This window comes from Chrysochloris asiatica, unplaced genomic scaffold (genome assembly GCF_000296735.1).
Source record: "Chrysochloris asiatica unplaced genomic scaffold, ChrAsi1.0 scaffold00291, whole genome shotgun sequence".
NCBI lineage: Eukaryota > Metazoa > Chordata > Mammalia > Afrosoricida > Chrysochloridae > Chrysochloris > Chrysochloris asiatica.
The window spans coordinates 622,108-640,885 of NW_006408809.1; the positions used below are offsets into that span (position 1 = coordinate 622,108).

General features: G+C 38.3%; 1 protein-coding gene across 2 annotated transcripts in view; it reads left to right on the plus strand.

Moving 5' to 3' along the window:
- The window catches only part of SKIV2L2 (superkiller viralicidic activity 2-like 2 (S. cerevisiae)), a 116,312-nt gene that overhangs the window by 82,168 nt on the left and 15,366 nt on the right, over positions 1-18,778 (plus strand). For both annotated transcript variants that reach the window (XM_006874641.1, XM_006874642.1), the window contains 3 exons: positions 5,790-5,895; positions 8,626-8,682; positions 9,778-9,940. In XM_006874641.1, coding sequence (XP_006874703.1) covers positions 5,790-5,895; positions 8,626-8,682; positions 9,778-9,940 — 326 coding nt within the window. The remainder of the gene's footprint in view (positions 1-5,789; positions 5,896-8,625; positions 8,683-9,777; positions 9,941-18,778) is intronic.

The following is an 18,778-nucleotide window of genomic DNA, read 5'->3' on the forward strand; positions in this document are numbered from 1 at the left end:
TGTAGTGCAGGGTTGGCTTTGGCAAAATCTCTTAGCTTCTGTTTATCCTGGAATGTTTTGATTACACATTTGTATTTGATAACTTTGCTGGATAAAGTATTTTTGTTTTGGCAGTTTTTTTCTTTCATGGTTTTTTGTATGTCTCCCCATTGCCTTCTTGCCTGCATGGTTTCTGCTGAGAGATCCAAGCTTAATCTGACTTGCTTGCCTTTTTATATAACTCTTCTCTTTTCACTAGCTGCTTTCAGAAGTGTCTCCTTATCTTTGAGTTTGGAGAGCTTAATTATGATATGTCTCGGTGATTTTCTTTTGGGGTCTATCCTTCCTGGGGTTCATTGCGCTTCTTGATTGTTTATCTGTTCACTTTTCAGGATGTTAGAGAAATTTTCTTCCAGCAGTTCTTCAATTGTTTCCTCTGTGGACTTGTGTGTTTCTTCCTGTTCTGGAATGCCAATAATTCTTAAGTTATTTCTTCATGTTGTCCAACATGAATCTTAGACCTTCAGATTTTTTTATCCTTTTTTTCTGTTTGCTCTTCTATCTTAGTGGTATTGAGAGATTCGTCCTCCAGCTCACTAGTTCTGCCTTCCATCTCTTCTATTCTACTCCTGTGCCCTTTCAGTGTTGTCTGTTTCTGATATTTTATTATTGATCATTTGGACCTCTTTCTGTAGGTTTTGAATTGTTTACAATGCTGTATCTTTCTGATTTGATTGTTCATGTAGCACTTTCCTGACTTCTTCTCCATTGTAAAATGTGTTGAAACATTTTATAATCATTTTTCTGAATTCTTTCTCAGGCATTTTCAAGTCTTGCCCTCCTTCCAGAATGGAGTCCAGGTCTACCTCTAGTTCATTTGTCTCAGACATTTTATCTTGTTTCTGGACATGTGCTGTTACGGCTATCTGCTTTTGCCTCTTGGACTTGTTTAGTGCTTATGTGTGGCCTTAATACTTAAGTGAGTGTGTGTTTTGGTATTTTTTTATGATTTCTGATTGCCTTCAGGTAGAGGTGATCAGGAAGTGGGCTTCCTTTTTCATGCTTCTTATTGCTCAACTCAGAGTAACTTTCACAGGTGTTGTCTGCCTCCCTGATGTATGTCTGTTGGCATTGGTTTTTGCCTGGATTGTGGAGTTTTATAGGTTGTGATTGTAGCCTGACTATATGGCAGCAATTGCTGTCTCTTATTGGGTAGTCTAGGGAGAGAAAAAGTCCCCCAAAGGTAAAAGGGGGAATGAAAAACAACAAAACAGCAACAGCAAAAAAATAAGAAAGAAAAAACAAAAAAAACAACAAAAAAAACTAGATTGGATACTGTAGTCTATAATCGCAGAAAAGGAAGAAGAGAGAGAGAAGAGAAAGAAAATTCTGTAGCCTAATATGAGTATGATTTTAAAATCCTCTTTCAGCTTCTTGCCTTCAAGGCCGCCTGATAAATTTTAAGATGCCGTTGTTGGTTGTTATGCTGTAGCTCCAGATTAAAGTTTGGCCTGTTTTGTTTTTAAACTCTCCTTCTCCATACCCCTTGTTCTGGCCTTTTCCAAGAGTATCTGTGTGCATGTGTGGCAGAAGAACCCACCAGTGATGGGAGTGAGGGTGTCCACTCACTCAGGCATCCCCTCTAGTCACCAGAATGGAGGTGTGCAAACAGTGGGGGGCCATTGAACAGATACCAAAAATAAATCAGAACAAAGCAAAACCAACAGAAGTATTTTGTCCCTCTTTACCCCGAGGTTCCCACAGCATTATTCCATGGTGGATCTGCTTGCTCCCCAGCTTGGTCTTGTTGTTTGGTCTCGCCCAAATTGTTGGCTCCAGGCCGCCAAGCCCAGCAGATTCTAAAGTATGAGATTTCTTACTTCCACTAGAAGTTCCACTAGCTGTAAGCCTTCAAACTTTTTAAATATTCCTAAATATGTGGTTCAGGGTTTTGGAGCTTTGACCTGAACCACTTCATCTGGTATTCTGTGGTACTGCTGATGGAAGATCTTCACTGCACCTCTACCCTATCTGCCATTAAGCCCTGCCTCTTGTTATTGGTGTTTTAAATACCAACAGGGTTACCTATCACCACTCCTTTGTAATGTTTGTCGTATTATAGTGGCTTATGTGTTGCTATGGTTCTGGAAGCTATGCCACTGGTATTTTAAATACCAGCAAAGTCACCCATGCTGAACAGACTTCACTGGAGCTTCTAGAGTAAAACAGATTAGGAACGGCAACAACTTCTGAAAGGTTAGCCACTGAAAACCTTATGAATGGCAACGGAACATTGCCTGATACAGTACCAGAAGATGAGCCCCTCAAGTTGGAAGGCACTTAGTATACAACTGGGGAAGATCTGCCTTCTCTAAGTAGAGTTCACCTTAAGGACATGATTGGAACAAAGTTTTTAGGACCTTCATTTGCTGATAGGACATGACACAAAATGAGATGAAACAGCTACAAATTTCAGTTAATAATTGGGACATGGTATGTACAAAGCATGAATCTAGAAAAATTGGGGAGTATTCAAAAATGAAATGGAATGCATCAAGATCAATATCCTAGACATTTATGAGCTGAAACACACTGGTATCAGCCATTTTGAATCAGACTGTTGTATGGTTTACTATGCCAAAAACGACAAATTCAAGAGGAATAGTGTAGAATTCTTCATTGAAAAGATCTTGAAGTACGGTATTGTTTGTGATAGAATAACAATCCATGCATATACCTACAAGGAAGACAAGTTAATACTACTACTATAATCTGAGATGCTGGACTATATGAAAAGAATACACCATGATTGGAGGATGACTCCTAATAGCTTGCAAAATGCCGATGTTACAACCTTGCTTGGTGAAAGCAAAAAGAACTTGAAGCATTTACTCATGAAAATCAAATTACACTGCCTTCATAAAGAAACAGAACCTCTCACTACTGGACCAGTAAGCAACCTCATGACAAACAGAAGAGATTACCATTGTCAAGAATTTCCTTTTACTTGATTCCACAATCATTTCCCATGGAAGCATCAGTCAGGAAATTAAAACAAGGTATTGCATTGGGTAAATTTTCTGTAAAAGCTTTCTTCGAGGTGTTAAAAAGCAAATCTGTCACTTTGGGACTAACATGTGCCTATCCCAAGCCAGGGTATTTTCAGCGGAGTCATATGCATGTGAAAAATAAACAATGAATAAGGAAGATAAAAGAATTGATGCATTTGTTAGCAAAGAACATTTAACATACTATGGGTTGCCAGAAGAACAAACAAATCTGTCTTGGGAAAAGTACTGCCAATAATGCTCATTAGAAATGAGGGTAGTGAGACATGTTATCAGGAGGGAGCAGTTCCTGCAAAATGACATCATGCTTGGTAAAGTCAAGTCAGCAGGAAAGAGGAAGACCAATAATGAGATGGACTGATGTAGCTGCAATCATAGGTTCAAATATAGGAACAATTGGGAGGTTGACTCAGGACGAGGCTGTGTTTTGTTCTGTTGTACATCAGAACCAACTCTGTAGCATCTAACAAACAGGCTTAATGATGGTTAAATTGATCAAATAAGCAAAATCTCAGATTATGCATAATTTATCAAACTGAAGGGTCAGTGAGTAAGCTATATTTCTTTTTTTCCTTCACCCAATTTTCCTTGATAAAAGGTTCATAAGCGGTCAAGTATTGACAATAAGTATGTTGTTGTTATGTGCTGTGGAGTCAGTTCCGACTCATAGTGACTCCTCTATACAGGGTTTCCGAGGCTGTAAATCTCTATGGGAGCAAAAAGCCTCATCTTTCTCCCACAGAATAGCTGGTAGTTTCGAACTGCTGACCTTGAGGTTCGCAGCCCAATTTGTAACCACTACGCTACCAGAGCTCCTTGACAGTAGTATACATACAAGGAAATTAGAAAGAAACATGATGAAGAATTGGGGGAAAAACTTCAATGATCATTCTCACATTTACCATGTAAATCTTTTATCTTTAGAATATAAATGTAAAAATAAAAATGTTTTCTGATGATGGAGCAAAAAAGATGTCCTGTCACTCTTCAACATAATTTTGTAAAAGTCATTTAAAATATTATAATGGATCTTTCTGTTATCAGAAGAGAAATCAAAAGTAATAAACTACAACCTAATAAAGATGTATTAGAAATAATGATTGTTTTCACAATGCAAATGCACCCAAAACAGAAGTAATGGTGAACCTATTAGAATATATTTAAAATCTAGAGTTACTATTTACAGTTAGAGGTATTTACGGTCATAGATGATGACTTATAGGCAGCGATTATTTTTCCATAATGACAATGCACTTGCTCATTTTTCCAAAGGTAGTAGGAGCTGTCGTACGAGAACTGCATTGGGAAGTACTCCCATCCACATTGCAGCCTTGATCTTGTCCTTTCAGCCTTTTTTTGTTGTTGTTCCCCAAATTCAAAGTACCTCCAAGATGCTAAAGCTGCTGTTTTGACATTGTTCAGATCAGAGCACAGAAATCTCCAAGAAAGGTTTAGAATGATAAAAACTGCCTTTAAAAGTATATAGCCCTAGATGGAGGGTATGATGAGAGACAGTAGTTATACATTTTTATATTCTTGTTTAATAAAAGTTTTTATGATTTTTATAGCAATACTTGGTGGTAATGGGTTATGTGCCGTGGAGTCAGTTCCTACTCATAGCGACCCTGTACAGGGTTTCCAAGACTATAAATCTTTATGGGAGCAAAATGCCTCATCTTTCTCCCGCAGAACAGCTGGTAGTTTCGAACTTCTGACCTTAAGGTTCGCAGCCCAATTCATAAGCACTACTCTACCAGAACTCCTTATAGCAATACTTAGCCTCATACATATTTTCCAAACTTGGGAAATACTGGAAAAAAAACTGAGCGTTTGCTATATATACAGTATAATTGAGATTGTAACAAAGTGTTCCCACTAGCCCTTTATTCTTCTATAAGTTAATTTTAAAATGACTGAAAAATGTCCTTTGAGCCCAGCTGATAAATGTTGACAACTGTTTTCCCGGCATCCCAAGTGGTAAGGAAGTACTCTTTATTTCAGTGAGCATTTTGGTATTTGTTATCTTAATCTTTATGAAATGCTCATTTTGCATCTTCTGTTTAGAGCACGAGACTCTGATGGATAAGCACTGGACTGCAAACCACAAGGTCAGTGGCTTAAGGCCACAGGAGAGAGATAAGGTTTTTTTTGCTCCTGCGAAGATTTGCAACCTTGGACACTCTTAAGAGTCAGAACAGATTCCGTGGTATTCACCAACATTTATTGTTGTTAAGTGACATCGAGTCGGTTCTGACCCATAGCGACCCTGTATAGGGATTCCGAGGAGCTGCTGGTGAGCTTCAACCTCCGACCTTGGCATTTCAAACTGTTTTGTAGTCTGGCACGTTAACCTACAGTGCCACACCAGGACTCACACCAACATTTGTTGTTGTTGTTGTTAAGTGCCATCGAGTCGGGTCCGACCCATAGCGACCCTGTACAGGGTTTCCGAGGGTGTAAATCTTTACGGGAGTAGAAAGCCTCATCTTTCTCCCGCGGAGTGACTGGTAGTTTCGAACCACTGACCTTAAGGTTCACAGCCCCACCAACATTTAGGTATTGCTAAATATGAAACCTGCCAGTTCCTTAGTTAAATAAATCTTTGTTATCCCCACCCTAATATTTCTCATAAGTTATTCCTCATGGTCAAATAAATTTGTTTAAAATTACATTTTAATGATGTGTATGTTCATGTTCGTCTTCATATTATAATGTTTGAAATCTTTTTCTATGGCTGTGTAGTGCTGATGAGCTGCTTCTAACAGAGATGATGTTTAATGGCCTTTTTAATGACCTATCTGCAGAACAGGCAACAGCGTTACTAAGCTGCTTTGTGTTTCAAGAGAATGTGAGTTGTTTCTAATTATAAAATGATTTCATATTTACATATAACTAATGTTAATTGAGAATTGAAATAATTAATCAAATATATATTATCAGAAAAGGTAGTAAAAATTTTTATGCATGGTCATCATTCATTAGAAGCCAAGTTTATTTTGTAACCCTGTACATTGTTTGAAGGCCTGATATAGACAGTTCTGGAAGGAAAAAGATGATTGTACATAAAATTAGACAAATTAGTAAAATTGAAGGGGACACTGAGGCTGAATTACTTATGTACTCCTGTACCCCAATATTTTAGAATGATTCTAAAGCAACCAATCCTACTAGAGACTCAATTCTTAGCTTTCATGGGCAAGGTTTGAAGTGGTGGTGGTGGTGGTTGTGTACCATGTAGTCAGTTCTGACTCCTAGCAACCCTGTATAGGGTTTCTGAGGCTGTCAATCTGTACAAGAGCAGAAAGCCTCATCTTTCTTCTGTGGAAGTTTGAAACTGATGACCTTGAGGTTAGCATAACCACTATGCTACCAGAGGTCCTTAAAGTTTGAAGTATGAGCCTTAAATAATTTCTCATATGACTAGTTAGTTCACTTTCAGCTGCTCTTAAGAAACAAAAAATGTAAGGTTAGAAGGAATACCTTAAGAATATTAATCTTTTACTTTATTCCAAAAGCCCATACGATTGGTTTTTACAGAGTGAAATGTATTGTCTCATAATCCTAATTCAAGATTTTATTCATTATGGATGAAATAGATAAAAGAACAGTTGCTGTCTGAAAGAAATTTATTAAAGAGAAATGTATTACTTCATAAAATATTATGTTTGGATACTTTGCTTCTTAAATTCAAAAATTTATTATATCATTTCTAAGATATGGTTAAGAACATTCGTTGTTTGTTTTTTAATGTGGCACGATAAATAAAACTCTTTCTTACTGAAGCAAAATATGTTACTCCTTCAAAGGAGTTGAACTTTGTCAAACCACAACTCTTTAAATTTGGGGACAAGATGTGACTGTTTGCAGTTAAGACTTGTTAAGTGGTACCACACTGCGTTATATATATTGCCTTCCAAGATCAAGATAGAAGAATGCACTAAAAGTCACATGGAATTTTGTTGATACTTTTAACAGAAAGTTTTCTAGCCAAAACCAGTAAATATCATGTTAGTATATACATGGTTTAAAATTGTGCTCTTTCTAAAACTCTGCTCCACATTTTTTATAATTTAAAATAATTTGAGATTACACAATGTTTATATAATATAAAAATCCAGGTATGTATAAATATTAAGTACCCACTCTATTATCTAGAGAGTAGAGATACAGCAGAGAATTTTTGCTTTAATATTTATATGCTAGTAGATGAAGATAAACAATAAAGAGACAAATTGCGCATATAATGAAGACTGGTGAAGGTTATGAAGAAAATCAGAAGCAGAAAAGTTAGAAACAGTTGAGGGTACAGGACTACTATTTTTTATGATAAATGTATTTTAAATTAAACAGACATTTAAATAAGGTGATTAGGAAAGACTTTACTCATAGAAAGAAATTTGAATTGAGACCGGAAAGAAAAATGGCCAGGCCTAGTATTAAGCATAGAAAATGACAGTTGACTTACAGCATGTACCATGCCTTCTGCTATAGCGCAGCTGGTATCTGCAGAGAAATTTGATCAGTAATTGTTGATCATGAATGAAAGTAATGTCAAAAACAGTGGTCTTGCTTTTTCTTTTTCTTAAGTTAAACTGAGATACTGAATCCAGTCTGGCCATTTTGCATTTTTATTATTTATCATGATTTTGTTGGTTTTAGCAGGAATAATAATAAAGAAAGAACATAATTCATTATTTATTATATAACATATAAATGATGCTGATTAAAACCAAATCCTGTGTAACTACTGATGCTTAAAATAAAAGACTTATTGCAGCTAATGTATAATTGCTTTTAAAAATTTTATCCATTTTATCCAAAATTAACGAATATCCTAGCCCATACATACATAAAAATTATTCTTGTAGTAATTTTAATTTTGCATAGTAATTGTTTCATTTACCATAATTTCTCCACAAATGTCTTAACTTTCATCACAGCCTTTGGATTTAGATATATGGCTTTATTAGTTAACTTTCACTACACAGAAAATTCAAGCAACTTCTTGGAGTTCATTTGGCCTACTTACTGATAAGAACTGAAACTCCATTATCTAATTGAGAAATTGGGAAATGTCTCACTAGTAGGAAGGCACTATTAAGAATACTGAAGTTCAAATTAAAATTTTAACTGTCTTAGTTAAAGAGCTAGAATATCTGTAATTATTTTTACTACAAATTTCCAGCTTCCTCTGATGGAAAACTGCCTAGCAACAAAAACTATTTAATACTATGATAAAGACATCTTATGATTTTGTTTATGTAGCTAGATGACTATGCATGTTTATAATATTTGCTTTCACTCAAATCCATTTATGGTCATACACATAGCTCTAGTAAGTACACTTTGCAAGCTTAACAATGTTTTCCTCTGAAGGTATAATAAAAGAATATTATAAATTACAATGATAAGAATGGTGGGCTTGTTTATATAAACTAGAGTTGATTAGAAACTAAATGCTAATGACCAGTCTTAAAATTGAATATTAATGATTATCATTGGAGCGTTTTTGTTTGTTAAATATTATACTTCACTTTAAACTTAGGTTTTTGCATCTAATTTTCCTTTGCTTTTACAGTCTAGTGAGATGCCCAAATTAACAGAGCAGTTAGCAGGACCGCTTCGTCAAATGCAGGTAGGATTTTTAACTACATATTTGTGAGTTGTTGTTAAGTACTGTCAAGTCAGTTCCCACTCAGCAACCCTATTTGTGAAGAGCAGCTGGTGGGATTGTGGTTAGTAGTCCAGTGCTTAGCCTATAGCATTGCACCAGGACTCCTATTTGTGAACAGTAGATTCTAAAGTAAACATTTGGACAGGTAGGTCACAGAAGCATATCATTCCACAGAGATACCTCCTTCAGGGTTAAGTGTGTCATTTTAGGCCAATCATGTCATTTAATGCAATTTTGATTAGCATTGTGAGTTTTAAGAACTGATATTTTTGTATTTTTTTCAGCATTAGATAGACAAGGAAAAAAAACCTAAGACATTATAAAAGAGTTAACCAAAAATGAATCATAAAAATGGCCCGTTTGACAGGACATTTAGTATCCCATAACATTGTTACAAAATTTAAAATTCAGAATCAGGGTATCTCTGTAGGCCTAGGAGTTTTGACCTTATAAACTCCAAAGAAAAATAAGAGTGTAATGTACAGTATTTAGTATGTCTTTAAATCTCTTTTGAAGAAGTCTAGGTGGCAAAACTATTAAACAGTTGGCTGCTAACCAAAAGGTCGGTCGTTGAAATCATACCAGTGGCTTCCCTGACAGAAAGACCTATCTGCTTCCATAAACAATACTGTATGGAGCAATTCTACCCTGTCATTTGGAATCAGAATTGACTCCACAGCACCCAACAACAGCAAGTGTGTTTTATTGATATTCCTGTTGTGTTACTCTTAAAGTAAGTTACTTTTACAGTTACTCTTAGTTAACTTTGGTGAAGAGCTTGGTTTTTACTAGAGAAGATATAAATGGGTGAAAGTCATGCTCCTGAAAATTTTTCCAGACTGAACACCTCCTCAACATAATAGGTAAACTTGGTTGTTTGATCTCTTAGCAAAAGAACAAGTTTTCTGCCCATTTAGAAACAGAACAGCTACATGGCAGGAATAATAATTTAAGAATAATGGGCCTTATGGAATGCTGGCTTTGGAGACCTAGAGAAAAAGTGATACAGGAGATTGTAGTAAGGAATTTGAATTTTTTTTTTTTTTGTCTTCAAAGGAATGTGCAAAAAGAATTGCAAAAGTTTCAGCGGAGGCCAAATTAGAAATCGATGAGGAAACATATCTAAGCTCATTCAAACCTAACTTAATGGATGTAGTGTATACCTGGGCTACTGGAGCTACATTTGCGCATATCTGCAAAATGACAGATGTCTTTGAAGGTATGGTTATATAGCATAAACATACTAGTTTTCTGATATAAAAAGTATAGTTGCAATGGCACTGTTCAACTAGACCAGGAATAAGGTATATATAAGAGCTTCCAGAAAAAAGGACCTGTTGTTGTCAGGTGCCATCGAATCGGAACCGACTCATAGCGACCCCATGCACAGCAGAACGAAACAATGTCTGATCCTGGGCCAACCTCACTACCGCTGCCACGCTTGGTTTTGCAGAAATCTGTATTTCGTTCTCCAGCATCATTTCTATCACCAAGGCCATATTTTCCAACTACTGGCCCTTCCTCTTTGCTCCCAACCTTTGCATTCCAATCACCAGTAATGAGCAATACATCTTGATTGCATGTTTGATCAATTTCAGATTGAAGAAGTTGGTAGAATCCTTCTATTTCATCTTCACTGGCCCTAGTGGTTGGTGCATAAATTTGAATAATAGTGATATTAACTGGGCTTCCCTGTAGGCGCATGGATATTATCTATCACTTACAGCACTGTACCTCATGACTGATCTGGGTATGTTCTTTTTGGCGATGAATGCAACATCATTCCTTTTCAATTTGTCATTCCCTGCATAGTAAACCATGTGGTTGTCAGATTCAAAATGGCCAATACCAGTCCATTTCAGCTCACTGATGCCTAAGATATCGATGTTGATGCGTTCCATTTCATTTTTGACAACTTCCAATTTTCCCAGATTTATACTTTGTACATTCCATGTTCGGATTTTCAGTGGACATTTACAGCTGTTTCTCTTCATTTTGAGTTGTGGCCCATCAGCAAATGAAGGTTCTGTGGGCTTTTCTCTCGCGAGCTTAACTCTATTCACCTCATCATGGTCAGCTCTACTTTGAGGAGGCATCTCTTCCCCAGTTGCGTTTTGAGTGCCTTCCAACCTGAAGGGCTCATTTTCCAGCACTGTATCTGACAGTATTTCTCTGCTATTCATAAGGTTTTCAGTGACTAGTGATTCAGAAGTAGTTTGTCACTCTTTCTTCCTCGTCTGTCTTTGTCTGGAAGCTCATCTGAAACCTGTCCACCATGGGTGACCCTGCTGGTTATTTAAAATACCCGTGGCATAGCCCTCAGAATCACAGCAACTCAAGCTACCACAGCACGATAGACAGACGAGTGGTGGCCGCCTGCAATTTTATCAGAAGGACCTACGTGTGATAAAATTGCAGTCTACTTCTGATAAAATTGGCCATTGAAAATAATTCATAAATTGCAGCAGAACATTTTCTGGTACCATACCAGGTGATGAGCCTTTCAGGTTGGAAGGCACTCACAATACTAGGGAAGAGCCTTCTGAAAGTAGAGTTGACTTTATTGATATAGATGAAGTGAAGCTTTTGGTGCCTGCATTTTCTGGTAATGAATATGAGAGCATTTATAAATACCCATTAATAATTTTCATGTGGAATGTATAAAATATGAATTGAGAAAAATTGGAAGTTGTCAGAAATGAAGTAGAGCGCTTGAAGATTAGTGTCCTAAGCATTAGTGAACTGAAGTGGATGGGTATTGGTTATTTTGAAACAGATAATTATGGTTTACTATGCCAGGAATGAGAAACTGAAGTGGAAACTGCACATTCATGGTGAAGAATATTTCAATGTCTCTTCCAAAATACCGAACCGTTAGTGATATTCACAGTCATCTTATTTGCATGTAAAAGCTGAACAATGAATTCGAAAGACTGAAGAAGAATTGATGCCTTTGACTTAGAGTGTTAACAAAGAATAATGAATATACCATGGACTGCCAGAAGAACGAACAAGTTTGTCCTGAAAGAAGTATAGCTAGATACTCTTTAGAAGCAAAGATGGCAAGACTGTGTCTCTTGTACTTTGGACATGACATCAGGAGGGACTGGTTCTTGGAGAAGGACATCATGCTTGACAAAGTGAGTGTTGATGAAAAAGAGCTAGACCTTCAACAAAATGGATTGACACAGTGGCGGCAACAATGGGCTCAAACCTAGGAATGATTGTGAGGATGATACAGGACTCTGCAGTGTTTCATCCCATTGCATATTGCTGTGAATTAAAATGGACTCCACAGCATCTAACAACAGCAGTAGCAGATCTATCTCTCCTTTGCACAGAGACTGAGTTTTATAAAGAAAAATACTTTGGCCGCTATAATGTAGGTAGTCATAGTCAACATGATACGAACACTGCAGGTGCTCTTTGACTGCAGGTCATATAATAGAGGTAACTTTGTCTAAATACTATTAACACCTTACTCTTGAATTTTGGACCACCTGGACACTTAGACCCTATTGTCTCGAACTATGGAATATTCATCGTAAGAATGCTTTACTTCATGGTGATCAGTAACAGTGGAGACTGTGAGATGAAGGAAGCATGACATACTTCACGTATGAACATTGCTTAACACCAAGTAACCAAATGACATCTACATAGTATGTACTATGACTCTTGTATGTTTCAGAAGAAGAGAGACAGGTAAATATAACACCATCATATGTTTCAGAAGAGAGACAGGTAAATATAACACCATCGCTCTTTAGACTGATATTTGTTTGGAACATAAGGATGAACCTAATGATATTTCTGTTTCAGTGATTCCAAGACTTGTTTAAAAAATACCTCATAACGTGACCTTTAGCGTTGTTGTGCATGTTTTATATTACTGTGCATAGTAAGATCTGACTTTTTTTTTTAAGTAAATATCAAGAGATGATAGCTAACAACAAAAAAATCTAGGGAGGCCTTTGTGAAGGAGTTTTGTGTCTCCTGTACTTAAATGTAAACGTTAACACCTTATGAAAGATGAATCCCAAGCTACTAAAGTGGAAGACAGTTCATACTTTTGCCCAAGTATCCGATACAACTTATAAGTAGACCTTCCCCAGAGCATGCTGTTGTTTTTGTTAGGTGCCATCGAGTGGGTACTGACTTCTAGTGACCTTATGCACAGCAGAATGAAACACTGCCTGATCCTGGGCCAACCTCACAGTTGTTGCCACACTTGTGCCCATTGATGCTGCCACTTGGCCAATCTATCTTGCTGGGGGTCTTCTTCTTTTTCTCTGACCCTCCACCTTACCAAACATGATCTCTTTCTCCAGCAACTGGTCCCTCCTGACAATATGTCTGAAGTATGAGAGACAAAGTTTGGCCATCCTGGCCTCCAAAGGGCACTCTGGCTGCACTTCTTCTAACACAGATCTATTAGTTCTTTTGACAGCCCATGACACTTTTCAATATTCTCCTCCAACACCATAACTCAAAAGCATCAATTCTTCTATGGTCTTCCTTATTCAATGTACAGCTTTCACATGCATATGAGGCTATTGAAAATACCATGGCTTGGGTCAGGCGCATCTTAGTCCTCAAGCTGACAGCTTTGCTCTTCAACACTTTAAAAAGGTCTTGTGCAGCAGATTTGCCTAGTGCAATACATCATTTGATTTCTTGACTGCTGCTTTCATGAGTGTTGATCGTTCCTGAAATTTACAGTTCAGTTGATTAATTGTAATTCAAGGATTAAAGAATTTGGGAAATTCGGTAAGTAGTTATAACTTGAAATTGGGCTTTCTGAATGTTTTCCATGTTCTTCTGGCCTGGTGCCATTATATGAGCTAAACCCTTAATAAAATTAGGATAGGCTACATAATGACTCTTAAAAAGGAAACACGTAATTAAACAGCAGAAAATCCTGAAAACCTTGATCTAGTTAGGATAGTATTTCTTTTTTGCATCATACTCTTTTGTAAAATCATATTATTTAGTTTTTCCATTTCAGAATAGTCATTAGTCCCTCATCTTGTTACTGTACATGCTTTATATGAGTGGGGAAATGCGGTCAGTGAAGCTCTAGCCCATAGTGCAGTGTCTGGTTTTCAGGCAAGAAGTGACTGCACTGGAACCTTTGAGTTGCTGTGCTCAGATCATCTTTATTTCTCAGAAGATTCTTAATTATATTTCTATATTGAAATAAGACAGCTCATCATTTTTATATTTTGAGCCTTATTTAAAAGTAGTTTTAAACAACCTTTAAACATTAACTGGGGCTTATTAATAGTATACTTTGATCATTAAAACCATGTGTTTGGAGATTGCCAGTGTGAAAGAGCTTACCTGATTTTGATTAAATAATTTTTAAGGCTTTATATATACATGATTATATTTTACATTTTTACATTGAGGGAGCATCCAAGGTTTCATGGAAAAATTGAATTAAGAGATAATGGAATTTTTCCGTGAATTTTTTGAAGCCGTCTTGTATCTTTTATATAAATAATTGTTTGCTGTTTTCATTCTGAAAATTAAATGTCAGTTTCTAGTGTTTAATAAGTGTAGGGACTGACACTAGCATCTCAATCTACTAATCTATGAATGGCCTTTAGACTGAGGTTACTGATGTTTCTTTCTGGCTATGTGAAATCAGTATTGTTAACTCTTTACTTTGTATGCATGACTAAGTACATGCTATCAGGAAAGCTTCTATGGCAGATTCTCTTGATACTATATATTATACTTCTGCTTGCTGTAAGTTTTTAAAGAGAAGGTAGTAAAGAGCCTTTCCCTTGCTCTGCCCTTACCCATAAATTTCTTGATTTGGCACAGTTCTACTTGTCCTTAAGACAGACTGTGGGGTTGTGGTGTAGTGCCTTAGGATAAGCACTGAACTGCTAGTTGCAAGGTTTGAGTCTCAGCTCCTCGGAAATCCTGTAAGACAGTGTGAATTGGAACCTACTGCACAGCACTTAACAAGGTTGGAAACAAAAGAGGACGGATCATTGGGGGTGGGGTGGGGTGTTGCAGTGGGGGGGGGGGAGCAACAAAGGCAATAAGTGACTGGCTTACAAGCTTTCAAGAGGGAACCTAGAGCCAGTGGACCTGGTTGTTGTTGTTGTTATGTGCCATCGAGTCGGTTCCGACCCATAGCGACCCTGTATAGGGTTTCCGAGGGTGTAAATCTTTACGGGAGTAGAAAGCCTCATCTTTCTCCCGTGGAGCAGCTACCTGGAGGAAGGCATAATCTCCAGTGTGTACTAGAGTACTATCCAATCTGTCTAGGTGGAGCTGATAAAATGAAATGCAGATAGGTCTCTTGTGATACAATAGTGACTAATTGTTATCAGGACTGACTGTGAGGGTTGGAAATGTAAAGGTAGACGTTTTACAGCAAGGAAGGGAGTGATTAACTTTCCAGTCTAGGAGCGGAGGTCCCTAGGACCATCAACGGAGAAGAATGTAGAGCGGGACCTACCCAGCGAAGCAGTGACACCAGAGATGGAGGCAGAGGTGATGACGTGGAGCAATGGAGCAGCTGGGGACTTTAGATCCAGAGAGGGAGAGCCACTGTGTGCTGAAGCCCCCGGGGGGCAGGGGTAGTCTAGGGGGCAGGCTTGCAGGATATACCCTTTGGTTGGTTGATGATGCATGGAGGGGATTGGAACCATGGCAATGAAATGATATACAGTAGAATGAATGTAAAACTAATGTTCTCCCATGTAAACTATCATGTAATTCACAATAAAACATTAAAAAAAGAGGACGGGTCAGTATTTGGAAGACATAGCCTTGATAATAGAAATGATGCTAGAGATCATGTGATAGAATTTTTCAAAACCAACAGCTTATTTATTGTAAATACCTTTTTTTTTTTTTTAATTGAAGCATATAGGATGCTTTGAGTTATATGATACTTTATACGGGAGAACATTAGCTTCACATTGATCCCATTGTGTATCGTTTCCTTGCCATGATTACAATCCCCTCCATGCATCATCTACCAACCCTGCAAGCCTGCCCCACCCCCACCCCAGCATGTCAGCACACAGGCCCCAGCTGCTCCATCTCTCCACATCATTGTCTCTGCCTCCATCTCTGGCATCACTGCTTCCCCGGGTAGGGTTCCATTCTCTGCTCGAGAAATTCTCCCTTGATGGTCCCAGAGACCTCCTCTCCTAGACTGCAAAATTAATCCCTCCCCTCCCTGTGCTACAAAACGTCTACCTTTACATTTCCAACCCTCACAGTCAGTCCTAATAACAATTAGTCACCATTGTATCCCAAGAGACCTATCCGCATCTCCTTTCCTCAGCCCCACCTAGACAGATTGGATACTACTCAGTGGAAATTCTACCTTGCTCCACGCCCTCTGGGTCTAGGTTCCGTCTTGAAAGCTTGTAAGCCAGTCACTTCTTGCCTCTGTAGCGCCCCCATTTTGGGTAGCCAGTGTCCAGGTTGCCCATCCCTGTCCTCTCCGTGTACGGAGGGGGTGGGAGTGATCCTCGCTGTGAAGATTGGTTCTCACTTTTGAGCTACAGCTTCCATAGGTATATGTCATGTTCATCAAATTGTATCAGATTACTCTTTTTTCCTCTTCTTTTTTCTTCTGGTTGAGCTCTGACCATCCAGCCATTGAAGCCAGGTCAGGTGGGAATTATCTGCAAATGTGAGTATACTTAATGCATTTGCCCTCTCTTCTTATCAGCTGGACGCTTCACTTTCCACTCTAGTCCTCTGTGGCTATGTCACTGACTCTGGGCCCAAGAGTCCCCAGGTCATGCCACACTGCAGGCTAACCAGGTCTCCAGCTGGGTTCACAGGAGTCCATTGAAAGTTGTAGGGCTTAGCTCGCAGCTCCACTGCTCACTTCCCCCATCAGTGACAAACGTGGTCATCAATCAGAGCATGTATTCCCATTGGTTCCCAGCCTTCAAAGGAGGTTTGCTGTGAGGGGACCCGCCCACTTGCCTTGATGTCTCCTGGGGGAGCCACTTATTTGTTCTTGTAGTAATCAGCTGATCTGCCTATATTCTTTTGTATTTTTCCTATCACTCTTTGTTTCAGGAAGTGTCTTCTGTTCTTCTGGTCACTCCAGACTGGTCTCCTTGTCCTTTCTAGTGGAAATTTCCCTTCAGAAGATTCTGGATGCTGTTAAGGAATCCACCTATGGTCTTGTGTAATATAGAGACTTCACAGAAAGCCTCCTTCACTGGGCACGTTGTAGCCCCATTTTAGGTATTCCAATCAGTTATAGGCAGAAGGCGGACTTAGATGCTTTCTATGGTGATATTTCTGGCTATTCCTTTCTTTCCCCCTCCAGTGTCTATTTCATAGTGGTATGCCAGGGAAACCAAGATTCTAAAGACAGCCAAGCATCCTAACATTATTTACCTTTTATCCCCTTTCAGGCCATGCCTCTATCCCTGTATCCTGAAGCCCTGTTATTCCAGGGTTTTGCTTACATCGTCATTTACCTCTGTCCCATCTAGCCCATATGAACCTGCCCAATCATTCTCCTGTCCACTTTGTTTTTTTCCCCTCCCCCTTCTTGTGTATTTCCTCCCTCAGCACCCAGGCTCTCCTATGTCTATTCCCTACCCTGTGGTCTTTCTTCCCCGCCCTCCCCTTCTCTCATCCCACCCTTTTGGGTGGGTTGTTTTTCTCAGTCCTTTACAGTAATGGTCTTATGCAGTATTTCTTCTTTTATGACTGACTAATTTCACTCAGCATAATGTCCTCAAGGTTGATCCATGTTATGTGATGGCTTGCAGCTTCCTTGTTGTTTTTCAAGGTAGCATAGTATTCCATTGTGTGCATGTACCACAGTTTGTTTATCCATTAATCAATTGATGGGCATTTTGTTTGTCTCCATTTTTTTGCTATTGTAAATAGTGCTGCTATGAACATTGGTGTGCATATGTGTACTCGTGTTTTGGCTCCTATTTCTTGTGGGTAAACACCAAGTAGAGGAATTACTGGATCATAAGGTATTTCTATGTCCAGCCTTCTGAGGAAGCACCATATTGCTTTCCGGAGTGGTTGGACAATTTTGCAGTCCCACTAACAATGTAGGAGGGTCCCAGTCTCTCCGCATCCTCTCCAGTATTTGTTGTCCTCTGCTTTTATGATCTTTGCTGTTATTGCTGGTGTGAGATGATATCTCATTGTTGTTTTGATTTGCATCTCTCTAATGCCTAGTGATCACGAACATTTCTTCATGTGTTTGTGGCTGCCCAGGTCTCCTCCTTGGTGAAGTGTCTGTTCATGTATTGTGCCCATTTTTTATTGGGTTATTTATCTTTTTCTTGTAGAGGTGTTGTACTTTCCTGTATATTTTAGAAATTAGTCCCTTACCTGATGTTTTGTTGCAAAATATTTTTTTCCCATTCTGTGGGTTCCGTTTTTACTCTTGGTGAAGTCTTTTGATGCACATAAGTTTTTAATTTTTAGAATGTCCCACTCATTTATTTTGTCTGCTTTTGTTTGTGTACTTTTTGAAATGTTTGGTAGTCTGTATATGCCCTGAATTAGTGCCTGCACATTTGTCCCTATTTTTTCATTGATGACCTTCATAATTTTGGGATTCACAATTAGGTCTTTAATCCATGTTGAGTTCATTTTTGTATAGGGCGTGAGGTAAAGGTCTTGTTTTATTCTTTTATATATTGCTTTACAGTTCTTCCAGCACCATTTGTTAAAGAGACTATCTCCTCCCCGTGCAATATGCTTAGGCACTTTGTCGAAAATCATTTGCCTGTATGCGCTTGGGTTAATTTCTGGATTCTCCAGTTCTGTTCCATTGATCAATGTATCTGTCATTGTACCAGTACCAGTCTGTTTTGACCCCTATGGCCATGTAGTAAACTTTGAAATCAGGGAGTGAGAGACTTCCAACCTTGTGCTTCTTTTTAAGCAGTGCTTTGCTTATCCTGGGTCTCTTTCCTTTCCATATGAAATTAGTAATTGTCTTTTCCATCTCTTTGAAGAATGTCATTGGAATCTGGATTGGGATTGCATTATATGTGTAAAATGCTTTGGGTAGTATTGACATGTT